This window comes from Xyrauchen texanus, chromosome 13, assembly GCF_025860055.1.
Source record: "Xyrauchen texanus isolate HMW12.3.18 chromosome 13, RBS_HiC_50CHRs, whole genome shotgun sequence".
In the NCBI taxonomy this organism is placed as follows: Eukaryota; Metazoa; Chordata; class Actinopteri; order Cypriniformes; family Catostomidae; genus Xyrauchen; species Xyrauchen texanus.
This window is the reverse complement of record NC_068288.1, coordinates 18,527,996-18,545,648: the sequence shown is the minus strand read 5'-3', so window position 1 is coordinate 18,545,648 and position 17,653 is coordinate 18,527,996. Positions and strand designations below refer to the sequence as shown.

Sequence of the window (17,653 nt, the reverse complement as noted above, 5' to 3'; positions counted from 1 at the left end):
CATTTTAATTCTTATTGATGAAGGGATTATTTATCCAAGCGTAACTTGATTATAGCTGGGATGTAATCCACGTTTTATGCATTCTTCAAGATTTGTCTCTATGGCTTCTTTCTTCTCAATGGCCACAGTCAACCTTGTGATACTATTCAATATTTCATAAACCTGCTTAATGACAAAATGTTTTACATATGAACCAACCTTTAAAGTATAGTTCACGCCAAAATGAATATTCACTCACCCATATGACTTTCTTCTGCTGAACACAAAGAAAGATTTTTAGAATTGTATTTCAGCTCTTTGGGTCCATACAATGCAAGAATGGTACCAAAATGTAAGCCTCAAAAAAAGCACATGAAGGCAGTATTAAAGTGATTTCCAGACTCTCCAGTGATTAAATCTATATTTTCAGAAGCTATGATAGGTGTGGGTGAGAAACAGATAAATATTTAAAACCTTTTTTTTTTTACTAGGAATGATATATTGTGAACTATTCCTTTATAATGTTATAAATACTCTGAGCAAGACTGGCTTTACTTGTGAAACACGGAAGACAATTGTTTTGGCAGAAAAAAAAAAAAGAAAAGAAAAGATAAGATATGACCTTTGAACCTTTGAAGAAAAGTCTATGTACAGTAGAAATAATGTCAATAATACAAAAGCCTCCACAAAGGTCTTAAATTGACTGCAATTACATCAACTATACATAAGTATTCAGTCAGAAAGTTTTTATTATTTAAGATATTTTTAATTTGACATGTTACAATTTACAAATATAAAGACACTTAAAGCACCTTAAGAGCACAAGTCACATGGAAAGTACCGCATTATTTCTCTGTGCTGCCGGGATCCTAAAAAGCAGTGTAAATTTCAGTTGCCCTGGTCATTTCAGTCTATACACACAAGACCGTTTCCAACAGCGTTGTCATAACAAAATTAAGTGTATTATAACTGCAATGTTTTATATCCATAAAGACAGACATTATAAAAACTAGAAACTGTTGGCCATAGATGGGAGCAAAAACATTTTTTTTTCGATAAAAACACATGCAACATATGTACATTGTACACCTCTGCTTAGTAATCTTGCTAAAATATATACAATTTCGAAGTGTTTCTAAAGCAAAAAATTACTGGTTGGACGGTTATGCTGTTCATTTAAGGGGATAAATATACATTTCACATATTTTACCTCTCTTTTCAGGTTTCAACTAACAGTTTGTTACAAACTGTGTCAGTATCACAGTGTACTACTGGTTGACCTATGCTGTTCAAGGCTGTCAGTGATACATTTTGTTTCTCCACCACTGTTCAGCGGCCACAGGGAAGTACTGGTTTACAGCGACCTCTGTTGGCCAAAAGACCAAACTATTGTAAGAGGTATTAAATTAAGGCAGGTTTCAAAAGAGTGACAGTTATCCTAAAGTAATTTAAATGAAATAGTGGAGAAGCTATACAAATATTTACAAACAAATTATTATTGAAAATATGATAGAAACAAATGTAAGGACTAAAAAACAGAGGCTTTACTGTCTCAGTTCTCTGGTGAGACACAAACGAGCTTAAGTAAACAGTTTAAGATTACAAGATTTAAAAGGAAAACACATTTCCTGAGTATGTTCATTACAGCTACATAAAAGTGTTAAGTCATATGCAAACACATTATTGCATTGTCCACAGCGCTTAATTAGGTGCCGGTTAATATGACAGTGCAAGAACAACATAGATGATAGAACGAGAATTGCTTTTCATAGTTACAGATCTAGACTGATTCAGTGAGGGCAAGCGCAGGCCTCAGTTCTGAACCAATCCAAATGACAACATCTAATTTAAAAGTACCAAACCGTGGATAAGGATGCCAGAGGTTTTGGCTTATAACCTTATTATTATATTGGTCATAAGTCCACAGAGAGCAGATCTGTATCATCCCTATGTGCTATGCCAGATGAGTCCCTCTTGTCCACTGAATTATATTCAGTAGAATGCATCTCAGGCAAAAACAACAACTGATCATCAGATCATCATTTGAATCTCAGAAGTGTGATACAAACAACTCCAGTGTTGTGCATATTTACGATGACCACCAATTTAACAACATATAACACTTTTACCCAAAAGTGTTTCTTAGCTTTGGGCTTGAGTTAGGTGTTAAAGATTAGGATGTAGGCCATAGTCTTTGGGGTGCGATGATAACCTAACGTTCATAATAAATCCATGAAATAGATAGGCTGAGCAAAAAGCTGGTAGGTTTAGCCAGACATGAGGCTTTTCTTATGCTGGAAGTTTGGGTCCAAGCCTGCTCTAAGGCTGAGGTCCACTGAAAGTGGCAACTGGAAGGCAAAGCAAAGAGCAGAAGGTTGGGTGCAGAGGCTGGATGTGAGATGAGAACACCCTTCCCCTCGCCCAGTCAGCTGAACCATCTGACTTATAACAAACTGATACCTCACACCTGCAGACAGAGAGATAGGTTCAATGGGTAGTTTGACAGGAAGTTAAGGTGAATTATGTCATTGTACAGTTAGTGCTCAATGGACTTCCCAAATGCTTGCATATTACAGTCTAGGCAGTCGTTTCTCGTAACATAATACAGGTCCTTCTCAAAAAATTAGCATATTGTGATAAAGTTCATTATTTTCCATAATGTAATGATAAAAATTAAACTTTCATATATTTTAGATTCATTGCACACCAACTGAAATATTTCAGGTCTTTTATTGTTTTAATACTGATGATTTTGGCATACAGCTCATGAAAACCCAAAATTCCTATCTCAAAAAATTTGCATATTTCATCCGACCAATAAAAGAAGTGTTTTTAATACAAAAAAAGTCAACCTTCAAATAATTATGTTCAGTTATGCACTCAATACTTGGTCGGGAATCCTTTTGCAGAAATGACTGCTTCAATGCGGCGTGGCATGGAGGCAATCAGCCTGTGGCACTGCTGAGGTGTTATGGAGGACCAGGATGCTTCGATAGCGGCCTTAAGCTCATTCAGAGTGTTGGGTCTTGCGTCTCTCAACTTTCTCTTCACAATATCCCACAGATTCTCTATGGGGTTCAGGTCAGGAGAGTTGGCAGGCCAATTGAGCACAGTAATACCATGGTCAGTAAACCATTTACCAGTGGTTTTGGCACTGTGAGCAGGTGCCAGGTCGTGCTGAAAAATGAAATCTTCATCTCCATAAAGCTTTTCAGCAGATGGAAGCATGAAGTGCTCCAAAATCTCCTGATAGCTAGCTGCATTGACCCTGCCCTTGATAAAACACAGTGGACCAACCAGACCATCATTCCTTCTCCCCAGTCTTCCTCCAGACTCTGGCACCTTGATTTCCGAATGACATGCAAAATTTGCTTTCATCCGAAAAAAGTACTTTGGACTACTGAGCAACAGTCCAGTGCTGCTTCTCTGTAGCCCAGGTCAGGCGCTTCTGCCGCTGTTTCTGGTTCAAAAGTGGCTTGACCTGGGGAATGCGGCACCTGTAGCCCATTTCCTGCACACGCCTGTGCACGGTGGCTCTGGATGTTTCTACTCCAGACTCAGTCCACTGCTTCGGCAGGTCCCCCAAGGTCTGGAATCGGTCCTTCTCCACAATCTTCCTCAGGGTCCGGTCACCTCTTCTCGTTGTGCAGCGTTTTTTGCCACACTTTTTCCTTCCCACAGACTTCCCACTGAGGTGCCTTGATACAGCACTCTGGGAACAGCCTATTTGTTCAGAAATTTCTTTCTGTGTCTTACCCTCTTGCTTGAGGGTGTCAATGATGGCCTTCTGGACAGCAGTCAGGTCGGCAGTCTTACCCATGATTGCGGTTTTGAGTAATGAAACAGGCTGGGAGTTTTTAAAAGCCTCAGGAATCTTTTGCAGGTGTTTAGAGTTAATTAGTTGATTCAGATGATTAAGTTAATAGCTCGTTTAGAGACCCTTTTCATGATATGCTAATTTTTTGAGATAGGAATTTTGGGTTTTCATGAGCTGTATGCCAAAATCATCAGTATTAAAACAATAAAAGACCTGAAATATTTCAGTTGGTGTGCAATGAATCTAAAATATATGAAAGTTTAATTTGTATCATTACATTATGGAAAATAATGAACTTTATCACAATATGCTAATTTTTTGAGAAGGACCTGTATATGTTCCTCTGAGGCATTCAGTTACTATTTTATGTAACTACAAAACATGCAAATAAGTAGTTTTTTGAAGTATGCAACCAGGAGTTATGTAATGAGGAATGTGCGGCACAAATAAAAAAAACCATTCTGTTTCTTCTTAAAAAAAAGTTGTACAAATAATAGTAACTTCTCAGTGAAGAGGATTGTGTTCTATATATTTGTGACTTGAGCATGTTGAAAATAAGTTGAGGTAGTTTCCAGAGTTGTTAAATTTTGTAAACAAAATGTAAAAAAAAAATCCCAGTTCCTTTCCTTCCTCATTTTTTTCTAACTTCCTTAACATTAATAAATAAAACTGTCCATACCTGGTCACACTTTGTAAAATTTTCTTCTCATCTTGGTCCAGACAAACTGCAAAGGTGGTGTTGTCAGTTCCACAAACCTGAACCTTATCTACCTTTACTCGTGTGGTGGTGAGATGCTAAAACACGAACCACAAAACGCAACAGTAAGAATCATAAAATATTAATATCTGAATTAAACGAGTAGTTCAACAAAACAAAAACAACATTTTGTCATCATTAACTCATGACACATCATGTCATTCCAAAATCTGATAATATTTTTTTTTCTTTTAGTGGGAACACAAAATAAGAATTTTAATAAATATCTTTAAATTTTTTATTTTTAAGGCGAGAAACAACCAAAAGTGCTTTTTCAATGAAAATCTTGATGTCCATGAAGGTTATGAGAGAAGTTCATTCACAGTGGCTTGCATGTTCAATTTACCTTGACTCACTATATCAACTGACTGTTGATAATGTATACTGTATTGAATAAACAGACTGGGACATTCATACAAAATTATCATATTTCTTCTGCAAAAGAAAATGTTTTGGAACAGGTTTTGGAATGACATGAGTAAGAGTAAATTATGAACTATTCCTTTAAACAATGCAACACTGCTACTTGAATCACATGAATGACTTTCATAATTGTAAGCATGTACGCTTAAAGGGATAGCTCGCCAAAAAAGAAAATGATCTCATCATTTACTGACCCTCATGCCATCACAGCTGTGTATGACTTTCTTTCTTCAGCAGAACACAAATGCAGATTTTTAGAAAAATATCTCAGCTCTGTAGGTCCATAACTTGCAAGTGAATAGTGATTAAACCTTTGTAGATCCAAAAATCACATAAAGAAACAAAATTAATCCATATATCTCCAGAAGCAAATAATAGGTGTAGGTGAGAATCTGAACTATATTAGTACATTTTTACTCTAAATATCCACTTTAACTTTCAATTTCAGATGTGAAAGTGAAAATAAACAGGCACCACATGTGACTTTTAGATGTAAAAGTGAAAGTGGAGATTTAAAGTACAGTGATGTGAAAAATATTTGCCCCCTTCCTGTTTCTTCCTGATTTTTTGTTCTGGGTCCTGCAACAGGACCCTGTCTTCCAAACAGTTCCACTTTTGACTCATCAGTCCATAGAACTTTCTCCCAAAAGCTTTGAGGATTATCAAGGTGTGTTTTGGCGAAATTTAGACAAGATTTAATGTTCTTCTGGGTTAGTCATTTTTGCCTCGCCACTCTTCCATGGATGGCATTTTTGGCCAGTGACTTTCTAATAATGGATTCATGAACACTGACCATTACTGACACTAGAGAGGCCTGCAGTTCCTTGGATGTTGTCCTTGGATTTTTTGTGACTTCCTGGATGAGACGTCCCTGTGCTCTTTGTCGGAAACTTCTGGGAAGGTTCACTACTGTGCCACGTTTTCTCCATTTGGAGATAATGGCTCTCACTGTGGTTCTTTGGAGTCCCAGAGCCTTTGAAATACACCAGTTTGGGAAGGGTTACCAATCTATTTCAATTACCTTTTTCCCCACCATTTCTGGAATTTCTTTCGTCCTTGACATAATGTGCTTCTGGTTGAGACCTTTTAGCCAACTTCATGCTGCTGAAAAAAATTCTATTTAGGTGTTGATTTGATTGAACAGTTCTGGCAGTTATCAGGCCTGGGTTTGACCAGCTGAACTCCATTATGAATGCAGTTTCACAGATTTGGGGATTTAGTAACTAAGGGGGCACATACTTTACTTAATAAGTAAAAAAGTAAAGACTTCAATTTTGATCTATTTCTTACCCACACCTATTATATCCACTGGTATCTAATGGATTACTTCTGTTTCCTTTATGTGATTTTTGGAGCAACAAAAGGTCTGATCATCATTCACTTGCCTTGTATGGACCAACAGTGCTGATACATTCTCCTAAAATCTTCATTTGTGTTCTGCAGAAGACAGTCATTCACATCTGGGATGGCATGAGGGTGATTAAATAAGAGAATTTTCATTATTGGGGGAAATATTTCTTTAATCTGGGATCATACGGGAGAAATGTTACCATCTGAATATCCTACAGCCAATCGCAAACTGCCATTTGGCATAATTATAGGTTGGTCTTGCAGAAGTATAGATCTGCACATCCTTTCTATATACTGTTCAGAATTTGGTATATCTTTTATGAATCCATTTAATTTCTTTATTTACTACAAACAACTTGTTTCAGTTTCAAACAATAACAAAATAATCTGAAGTACAGTTTGTGTGTGTTGTAAGTGAACCAAAGGCTAACCACTCATACTGTAAATATGAAAGCACGACTGACACCAAAAAACACAAAGGTGTGAAAACATGAGCCGTATTGTGTAAACGGATAGAAAGACAGGTATATAAAAACCAAAATGTTTGCTCTTGGTAAAAAAAATAGTTGTTTGTCGACTGCTGCAATTTGCTGCAGAAACCACATATGAGAAGTAACAAGGTGTTTGTGAGATGTTTGTTTTGGGCTGTTTAAACCACAGCTCAGTTTTCTCCTCTGCATCCTTCCTGCTCACCTGATTGTAGCCTTTCTTTGATTTAGAGTTTTGTCTCTTTAGCACTTCTGTCATTGTGAAATGAAGGCACTCCATTTTAGAATCTATAGAAATAAAAAATAAAATAAAGCATTTGTCACTATGTTAATTCACAGAGATTTACAAGCATTAATAATGACTACAATTTGTTGTCACATAACAGCAAAAAAAAAGTGACTACATTTGTTGCGTTTGAGTACATTTAAAATAATTTAAATTCTAAAATTGTCATTTGAAAAGCAACTGATAAAACTGCTAAACTATTAGATACATTTTTATTAAAATATGTTGTAAACAGTCTTCTATCTTTAATGAGATCTACCTAGTTCCTCAGGATTTCTGCAGGCTTTCAGAAGGTTTATAGAAGTGCAGGACTTCTCTGCCCTCGTCTTCTGACTCCTGCCACTAATATTTACCTGTGTTTGTAGAAAGAAACAGAGAAAGAGAGAGAAAAAATGTGAACTTTTGTTTATGGTATTGCATGATTTGATTACCCCATTAAAATAAACAAATAAATAAACAAACAAACACAAAAACAGGAAGGGTTCATCTTACTCTGTTGTAAATTACTTCCAGTGACAAAGGAACAGCTTCACGATCACCATCAATGCCAAATCTCTTACTTGCAGCACCTGAAAAATATAGATAATAAGATTTCAAGGTTGTAACTGCTAATATTCAGATTAGTGATTGACCGATATGTTTTTCAATGATCGATTCTTAAAGGGATGTTACTACAAAGGAGTTCAATACAAGTTAAGATCAGTTTTCAGCATTTGTAACAATGCTGATTACCACAAAAAAAATGTTGAATAGTCCCTTGTTTATTTAAAAAAATCTAACATTTTGTTGTTACAGTAAGGCATTAAAATACACACAAAAGTTTCAAAAGTATAGCCACGAGATGCAAGTATTAAATGTGCTAATATAATTTTAGTGTGATTAAATCGCTTAGCGGGATGAAAGGTTTCCATCATAATGACAACAAATTTATATCATGTCAACACGTTTTACTTTTGAAATAGTGTGTATTTTAAATGTTTATGATCTGGCCTCATTCACTTCCATTGTCAGTGTTACTAACTGTAACAATTGCTCCGGGTTCCCCTACAGTTCAAAAAGACATGTAGGTTAATTTATTTGGAGACACTAAATTGCCCGTAGGTGTGAGTGAAAGTGTGAATGTCTGTGTGTGTTGCCCTGTAATGGACTAGCCACCTGTCCTGCCTTCAGTCTGAGCTCCAGCACTACCCGCAACCCTGCATTGGATATGCGGCTATAGAATATGGATGGATTATATATATATATATATATATATCACGGCCAAAGCAGTAATGGCATAAAAACTGGTGTTAAGGGCGGAGCCTTTGTAATTTGTCCGTACAGAGTCATTACACTGATGCACATGCCACAAACAGACACAGCGCCAGAGCCCTTCTACCAAGAGGAGCCTACAAGCTTGGCATAAAACAGCATAACGCGGCGGTCCCATAGACAGTCTACGGCGGTAATGTCGTAACACACTAGTTGACTGTTACACTCTCTTCTATGATAGAGCTGCTTAGATTGTTATCTAAGTAAATAAAATTATCTCTGACAGCACTTCCCTGTCAGTGCTAATATGATGGAGATAGGATCTCTTAGCGCTATGAGTCTGAGAGACCTGGCTGGAGTCTCTCAGCACGCCCTGGATTCGAACTTGTGACTCCAGGTCTGGTAGTCAGCATCTTTACTCACTGAGCTACACAGGCCCCCACCTTTGTTTGCAAGTGCTTTTCATGGTGAGTTCAAAGTGGCAGTCGACGCTGATGCGAATCATGAACGCAGCTTCATGATTGATGTAACTAAGCAGCTCGCCACAGTCTACTGACATATTAATATTGTGGAGGATGAGAGTTTAAGAGATTTAATGACCATTGCTTTGAATATGCAACCTATGTGGGGACTATTTCTTAATCTAATGGCAGCACTAGTACAAATACAATAAAATAATGCAATAACAGTTTTTTTGTGGTAATCAGCATTATGCCACAGCTGTCGATTGAGCTTAATTGTATTAAATCCAGAACATTCCTATAAATCATTACATTTGCCTCCAAAATCCTGAGTATGTTATTATTTTGTTATATTTTTTTAAACAAGAAGGGAGTCAATAGGACACCTTAGCTACAGCAAAACACAATAAGGGTACAATAACACAGTTTTTACCAACCACTGTGCCGTGGCACACTAGTCTGCCATGTAAGATTGTCAGGTGTGCCGTGGAAAATTAACAAATTCCACTAAATAAATAAAAGCATTAATTATTTTTTTTTTTTTTCAGGGATCCACACTCCTAACCTTATGGAGAAATTCATCATTTTGAAACCAAAATCGGTCACTTTTGTAATTGTGAAGAGCAATGATTAATGTGCAAAAGTAACTGATATTTATATGCGTTAAGGGTCTTTCACATGACTCGCGTCAGCGCTGCAGAATACATTGAAGTCTATGAAGTGACGCCACTTTACACCAAAGTGTTTTTCACACACACGTTTTTGCTTCACCAATAATGTCTTTGAGAGTACAAAGCAACAAGAAATATTAAAAAACTGTCCAAATTTGTGGAGACATTGAACGTCTCATAATTCTTTTATTTAAATAGTACCTTATCGTTTACGAATACCCCAGTTATTGAACTAATTTAAATTCACCAAGAAAACGCTTTGACCTAAACATAAACAAGTCCTTTTATTACTTTCTGCTATCAAAGCAGCTGCAAGCTTTTTTTTCTCTCTCTTCCAAATACATGTTTTCAATGGTTATTGTGCACACCTCCCACTTTTTTACATGGCAAACTCATAAAATCGCCCCTCTGTGATGCTTTCTGCAACTCATGTGGAGGGAAATGCAGCGCTTGACGCTGGGTTCAGCCTCCAGAACCAAATTAAAACTGCCACGAGAAGTCATCTGTCCGAGGCAAAGGCGCAATATCTAATGACAATTGCCTCAGCATCAGTCTCCCTTGATGTGTTTGATTACGCACAGGCGAGTTTAAATTGATGCGGACTAGGAGGAAGGTTTGAGTTGTCGATTGAGTTCTGTTCAGTTCATTTTTTGACACGTTTCGTTCATATTTTAATCGTATTTGTTTTTTGTAATATTGCATTGTCCAGATGTTGTGTTTTAGTGGCCTCCGCTGTCACTGCAGGGAAAAAACATTAATTTGCTTCCTGTGGTGTCTCTGTTGTTCAACTGTTCTCTTCATAGATAAATAAATGCATAATCTGCTATATGCTCGTCCTATTAGTCCTAAAGCTATTAAATGTCTTATTATTATTAAAATTTGAAAATTAAAATGAAGGGTAATAATAGATTATGATGAAATTTTTAAGATCCTGTCCATCAAAATTACGGACTTCTTTTTTTTTTTTTGCAAAGCCGAATTTCAAACATTACAAGTAAACGCTACTAATACGGACAGAAAACATGGACAAGTTCTTGAAAAGGAAAAATATTGATGATGGTTAGCTTATGTGGGATAGTGGCGTGTCGTATAATTTTTTTTGTCGTAAAAGTGTGCTGTGGCAGAAAAAATTATAACAGGATCTGAAATGTCCTTCTTCCTTTTTTATAAATTAGGTATAAAAAATGTTTAGATTGGACTGATTAGAAGCCTGCTTCTGTTCCTCAATCTTTTCGGAGAATTTGGAGAAGTGAAGATCCGCAACTAAAATAAATAATGCAACATAATGGGTCTTGGTTGAAGACTTGGTCAGCTAATGCTATGCAGACAACAGCAAACTGCACAGGCAGAGTGTGTGAAGAGAAATACACTTGGAGAGGAAGGGTGTGTAGAGAAAATAGATTCTTATGACATGGTCTTGATGTTCTTCTGAAATTCAGAGACAAAACTGATATTCCGCTTGTGTGTCAAGACTCACCCATTGCCTTAATGGCCCTTGTACCAGCTGTGTGGCCCAGCTCTAGAGAGTGAACAAACACTTCAGTCCTTCTTTCCCCTCCAGCTAGTGTCAACTACAGCCAGGAACAATAATAAAATCTTTAGTCTCAACACATGATAAAAAGTATCTGCGATTTAGAAACAACAGAAATACCTGTCAGCAGAAATGCTGTCTAACAATATAGACAGCAGACATTTTACAATAAATAATTTACAATGTTACAGACCTTAAAAGATAAATTAAATGCTGTAGTGTCAATAGTTAAAACTAGGCCACATAGAAAATATATGTATGGGTTAAAGATAAATTTAAAAAATACATTTACCCTAGAACTACTTTTATTTTGTAAGAATCCAGTAACATTATGTGTATGAAACCTTATGTGATTCTGAAAACTCAGAATCAAGTGGGCCTCCAGGTTTAAATTATACATAGTAGACTTACAACTTAAAGCTCTTGAATAAAATTGTATTGTGTAGCTATAAAGTCTATGACTGAAACTGCCACATTTTGAGGAAGTGACATGATAATTGTATTTGTTGTTTTATTCACCTCTGCCTGGTAGAGTTGAATGAGGGTGGAGCAGGCGGCATGGCGGCAGTAATAGAGCACCAGATCGGCAAAGATCGGTAAACGCTCCTCACCAGTGCCCTCGTACAAGTCTGACTCAATCTTTGATGTTTGCTGTTGAGGCAGAAAAAGTTTGCCGTGAATATTTTGGTGTCATATGTTCAAGAAGTTTTTTTTTTGGCCGTGCTGATAATCAAAACAATTCAAAAGACACTTTAAATACGAGCTTCCTCTTTTATAGGAATGGTTTTATGAGATGTGGTTTTGTTTGTGTGCGTGTGTGATACTCAAACCTGCACTGCCAAAATTATGCTTCCATCAAAATAATGAAAGATTTGATGATTGTTCTCCTCACAGATACTTTAAATATGCGTGTATTCTCTGTGTTTGTGTGTGTGTGTGTGTGTGTGTGTGTGTGTGTGTGTGTGAGAGAGAGAGAGAGAGAGAGAGAGAGAGAGAGAGAGAAACAAAACAATTCTGAGGGGAAAAGTCAAAGTGGATGTGTTACGTGAGAGTCTCACCTGGCACACCACATTAACTGGCAGATCCAGCAAGCTCAGTGTGTTCCGCTCATACCAGGGGTCGAGCATTCCCAGCATATTAGCTATGTCATTGGTGCTGTCCTCTATCCTGTTTACACTGAGATGCTGTCGACAAATAATAAACAATCCTGCTATATCATTATCCATCTAAATATCTGGACTAACAATAAATTAAATATATATATATATATATATATATTTTAGAAGATCTAAGGCTGTGTCCAAAAGTTTAAAACTGCTCTATATTGATGTAGGAAGGAAAAAGGGCATGTTTTAATTCAATATATGCATTTCTTCTAATATAATTCCTTAATCTGGCAGTTTTTCTAAGGAAGCGTAAATATAATCATCACTATCTCTCACTGTCTTCACTATCAATCACCTGATGGAGTGGTTAAATGGAGTACATTTTTCAACTTAAGACGCTACAGAAATTCTGCATGGTTGTCTCTGACTTAAAGGTATAGCTCACCCAAAAATAAACATTTTCTCATGATTTACTTACCTTCCTGGCATCCCAGATGTTTTTCACTGTCCTTCTTCTGCAGAAAACAAATAAAGATTTTTAGAAGAATATTTCAGCTCTGTAGGTCCATATAATGCAAGTAAATGGGTGCCAACATTTTGAAGCTCCAAAATCCACATAAAGGGAGCATAAAAGTAATCCATACAACTCCAGTGGTTAAATCCATGTGTTCAGACACAATTTGATAGGTGTGGGTGAGAAACAGATCAATACTTGAATTTCAATCGTATTTGATCATAATTCTCCTCCCAGCACAGTAGGGGGCGATATGCACGAAGAATGTAAATCACCAAATACAGAAGGTGAAAGTACAGGAACTCATGTAGGTTCTCATCCACACCTATTATGCCACATCAGAAGATATGGAGTACTTTTATGTTGCCCTTATGTGGATTTTTGGAACCTGTTCTGTTGCATTGTATGGACCTACAGAGCGGAGTTATTCTTCTAAAAATCTTAATTTGTATTCAGCAGATGAAAGAAAGTCATATAAATGTGATGGCACGAGAGTGAGTAAATGAGAACATTTTTATTTTTGGGTGAACTATTCCTTCTAATTGTTTTAGATCATTAGACATTGTGTGACGGTAATTTTTACACTAGTTTCCTTAGAAGGTACATTCATACAAAAATGTTGCCTGTACAGACTCTTAATGACTGGGCAGTGAGGCAGCTGCCTTAGGTTTCGGACACAGGCTAGGTGTCTTGGACTTAGATTTACTCACAGTGCTAGAGACAGCTGTTTTCAATGGACTCACTGAGAGCTGCAGTGTAGAACCAGAGTTCCTCAAGGAAGAGTTGACTGGGGCTCCATCCCTCCTCACAGGCATAAAAAAAAACTTCATCCTGAAAGCTTTGGTAAGATGTGGACAGTCTCTCTCTCTTTTCCTTAGACTGCTATATGCACGGGCAACCCTTCCTGCAACGTGATCTGCCCCAAACACCACCACTCTGACTAGTGTGGCCCCCACTGGGCCTTCCTCATCATCGCTACTCAGAATGGGTCTTCTTCTGTAGCAAACATAATGCAGTTGCGAGAGGGGGCCTGTCAGAAACCCTAACTCCGAGCTCCGCAGCCTGACCTGCTGTGGTAGAGAATTGAATCTCTTTGAGCGGACGGCTACCACTAAATCTTGAGCCTCGGGGCTGCCCAGGCTCTTGGCTCGACAGAGAGATTTGCTGCTGCGAGGTTTGAGGAGTCGCGAGAGACACTGGGAAAGTCGTGCGCTGGTTTTGGACTTGGAGACAGATGCTGTGCTCACACAGTCCTCCTCTGCATCCTCACAGAAGTCACTGTCTGTGCCTGATGCTTGAGAAGAACATGAGAGCATGGAAAGTGGAGAACATTCGGAGGAAGTGACTGATAGAGTGGAGAACATGGAGTCTTTAGAGGCCGTGGACAGGGATGAAACAGTGGAGAAGGTTGAGGCCCGATAGTCAACGCAACCGTTTGATACAAACCTCTCCATCTCGTCCAAGTCCTCATCTTCATCATCTTCCACATCAACATTGTCATCATCCTCCTCCCCCATGCTCTCAGATGTCTGAGATAAGGTGAATTCACTTTCTATGTCTAGAAGGTCATTTAGAACATCTATCCACAAAAACAAACAAACATGGAAAATCATGACTCAGAGGGTCATTATTAGATGGAGGATTAATTTCCAACTTTTTTGTGGGGCCTCAAGTGACTTTTCAAATTAAACCAAAGTGATTGGAAATCAATCTCCCAGTGTTAATAATTCCAAAACAGCCAAACAAATGTTTGAATAAGCCCAGGGCAAAAAGAGTAGGATTGGCCTGGAATCAGTGCCCTACCAAAATTATCCTTGTCCCAATGGAAGGTGTAGCACTTGGCTGCTTGAATGCTGAGCATCTGAAGTGCCCCTGGTGACACAAACACAACAGAGCCCTTCTCATTAATCAAAAACCCACTCCAAACTCATCACTCATTCCCAGGCAGAAAAAATCCTGCCACCAGATTTTTTTTAAACATATTGGCCATCCATCTTGGGTAAGTTTAAAAGTGTGGGCCCCAGGTAATATCTACATTTGTCAGCTAGCTCTTCTACTGCTGCCCAGACAAATAGTCTAGCAAGACTTCACCAATTCACATACTGTATGAAGTAGCATAAATCATCTGTCTATAAATGGTACCTTATTATTTATTCATATGATTGATACCTTATTAATTACTGATAGTGTGATTTTTTTGTTGTAAATATGACATATACATTTTATCATGTAGTTTAGAAGAACATGTAAAGGCAATGGAAATAAAACACTAAGAAGATCACAGCAAACTTAACTTGAATTAGTAATAGGATGGATAAAGGTTCAAAGAGTGTTTACTAGTAACTGTGAGGTGGGCTGGAAGTAGGAAGTGAGACTGTACCATCTGACGTCTTGCCACCGGAGGCTGGAATGTCAAGTTTTTCCCGCAATGCTTCAAGGCCTCCCACGACATGTTCTCGAGCTTTAGTTATGTCTGTCATCATTGCCGCAGACTCTAGAAGGTCACTCACTGAGGAGAGGATCTGAGCCAGCTCATCATCACTAAAGCACTGAAAAGAAACCGACTTACTGTAGTCATCTTTCCTCATTTGTTTGCGAGTTCATTCAGAGTTAGAATTGAATGAATGCAAAGAGGTTTAGCTGCGTTTCAAGTGAGATGCTAATTTGAACTACCAAGTAAACTCAAAATATCTTAGTTACCATGAATGTTTGCCTTTTGCAAGTAAAATAATTACAGCAAGCTTTCATCACTCATTCATCATCTCCCACTCCATCCCTTTATCCTTTTCTCAATCAGCCACCCACAAGTCATTCTCTTACACCACACACTTACACACATACTCGCTTAAATACCCACAAACTGACAAAACTACACATACATAAGCTTCCAATCATAATTTATCACACAAATGGGTTCCTCTTTGTATCATGGTGGAAACTTTTCTTTGAATTTTTTTTTACCCAACTAATCATTTTTATATCCAACTATCATCTAACATTAACCCTACTTCAAAACTTATCCCTCACAGAAAATATTTAGCATTTGTACATTTCCACTACAACATTATTTAGCAGTTTTCCTCACAATGTAAATTAAAGTTATACTATCCTTGTAGAGACATTAGGGCCCCACAATGTATGCAAAATCAGAACCACAAACACAGTCTGTATATTAATTCAAGCCTTTTGGAGCAAATTCAAAACAGAAAAAAATCTAATGAAGAAAGCCAGTCACTACACATACACTAGTTGTGCATCTTGTTTTGTGTTTGCATTGTCATAAATGGTAAAACTGTTGGTGTATGCTGTTGCTCGCCAGTGTGGAATACCTGTAGAGAATTGCTGATGGTCTGTAGTGAGTATTTGGTTCCGAACACTGATTGGTAGCTGTGTTTAATGAGTGTAATACTGCTCTCTCTCTGCGAGACCTCTGCTCCACTGAGCTGTTCTGCCACAGACAGGAACTCAGCAGGCACCTCAGTCGGGTTCATCAACAACACCGTACTGCATTAGAGAAAATGGCAAAAAACATAAATGTAAAATAAACACAGCCTTGTCCTCAGAAGATCTCAACGTGTGTAGTGTTTATGATGAACTGAATAATGGAAAACCTTTCTAGATTTAATTTGAGGATAACAACTTTAGCAAGAACAGACACTTTAATTTTTAATCACTTTAAAGAATACTTATTTTAAGAGAAATATTTTGTGTGACAATAAGCTGAATAGGAGAGCTTAAGTGTGACATGCATCCTTATGGGTAATAGGATCAACCTGTGCTCAACAGAAATGCTCAACCATAACAAAAAACACACACATTTTATAGTGGAATAACATAGTGGATTAGTAAGAACAGTCTGGTTGACCAACTTATTGTAGTCATGTTGTTGGATCATAACCAGTGACCACTTAATTGTGTCAGCTGCAGCTGTGTGCCATAACTGTTCAATTGTTTGAAAAGTACTATGGTAGTACGTTGGTAAAGGGATAGTATCAAATGTTAATACGATTTATATACCATTGTACTGATTCTTTACCATATTCATTCTGGATAACATTATATTTATTATGTACTCCAAGGTGTACTTGAAAGTATACCAAAGAACTGTCATGCCCCCAAAAACCTTGGTATTACACCATGCCCACAAAAATATGGTACTACCATAATAGTTTTGGTAAAAAAAAAAAATCAAGAAAGAGGATAAAGGGATAAATTCATAACAAAAATTGTGTTGTCAATTACTTATCCTCATTTCTTTCCAAACCCGTATGACTATCTCTCTGCGTCCGAATATCCATACTTCCCTACTACTGCATAGTATGCCAAAAACAGTACGCCAATGGAGTAGTATGTCCGAATCCTCAGTATTCATAAAAAGTAAGCAAGGAATATCCGGATGATTCTGTCTAACATCATCTTTTGTGTTTCACAAAAAAAACTTAATCATACTGGTTTGGTAAATGATTACAGAGTTAAAATTTTTTGGGGTGAACTACTCCTTTACATTTCACACAGATGTTCTGATGGTCTAATTATAACTAATCTGGCTGTTAACAGTTTCACTATAACATGCAGACTTATTAAATCTATATAAAACACCTGTCAATAAATATAACCAATAAAGTCCACATTCTGAGTACCCTAGAAATGTGAAGACTGTAACCACAAAGGGCTGATTTATAACTGACACAACAGGATTTCCTCCTGCTTCTGTGGAAATACACTCACATGATCTTAGAACGCAGACTGGTGGTGGCCAGGCCTTGTTCCTCACTCATCAGTCTGTGGTATGAAATTCCTGATACAGGCAAAGACACACATGCATCAATAGACACGAACACAGTGTTTCATCAGATATTAGCCTTATGTAACAGATCAGAAACTTGATGCATTGATGTTAGAGTGCATGTTAAGTAATATTTTAGGTACTGTCACTGCTCATAATAAAGACAAATAAGTGTGATGGTAAATAGCTGCAATGCTTCTTGGAACCACTAAGAGGCAGTATGTGACTGATCT

General features: G+C 37.4%; 1 protein-coding gene across 3 annotated transcripts in view; it reads right to left on the bottom strand.

The window, feature by feature from the left end:
- Nucleotides 1–716: 716 nt before the first annotated feature.
- The window catches only part of LOC127654457 (phosphoinositide 3-kinase regulatory subunit 5-like), a 30,853-nt gene continuing 13,916 nt past the window's right edge, over nt 717–17,653 (bottom strand). For 2 of the 3 annotated variants that reach the window (XM_052141665.1, XM_052141667.1), the window contains 13 exons: nt 17,363–17,432; nt 15,964–16,138; nt 15,015–15,183; nt 14,438–14,506; nt 13,345–14,213; nt 12,073–12,198; nt 11,534–11,665; nt 10,961–11,054; nt 7,593–7,669; nt 7,360–7,453; nt 7,020–7,102; nt 4,476–4,591; nt 717–2,446 (listed from right to left, as the gene is read on the bottom strand). In XM_052141665.1, coding sequence (XP_051997625.1) covers nt 2,299–2,446; nt 4,476–4,591; nt 7,020–7,102; nt 7,360–7,453; nt 7,593–7,669; nt 10,961–11,054; nt 11,534–11,665; nt 12,073–12,198; nt 13,345–14,213; nt 14,438–14,506; nt 15,015–15,183; nt 15,964–16,138; nt 17,363–17,432 — 2,222 coding nt within the window. In that variant the 3' untranslated portion in view covers nt 717–2,298. The remainder of the gene's footprint in view (nt 2,447–4,475; nt 4,592–7,019; nt 7,103–7,359; nt 7,454–7,592; nt 7,670–10,960; nt 11,055–11,533; nt 11,666–12,072; nt 12,199–13,344; nt 14,214–14,437; nt 14,507–15,014; nt 15,184–15,963; nt 16,139–17,362; nt 17,433–17,653) is intronic. The other variant, XM_052141666.1, reaches the window with a different exon arrangement.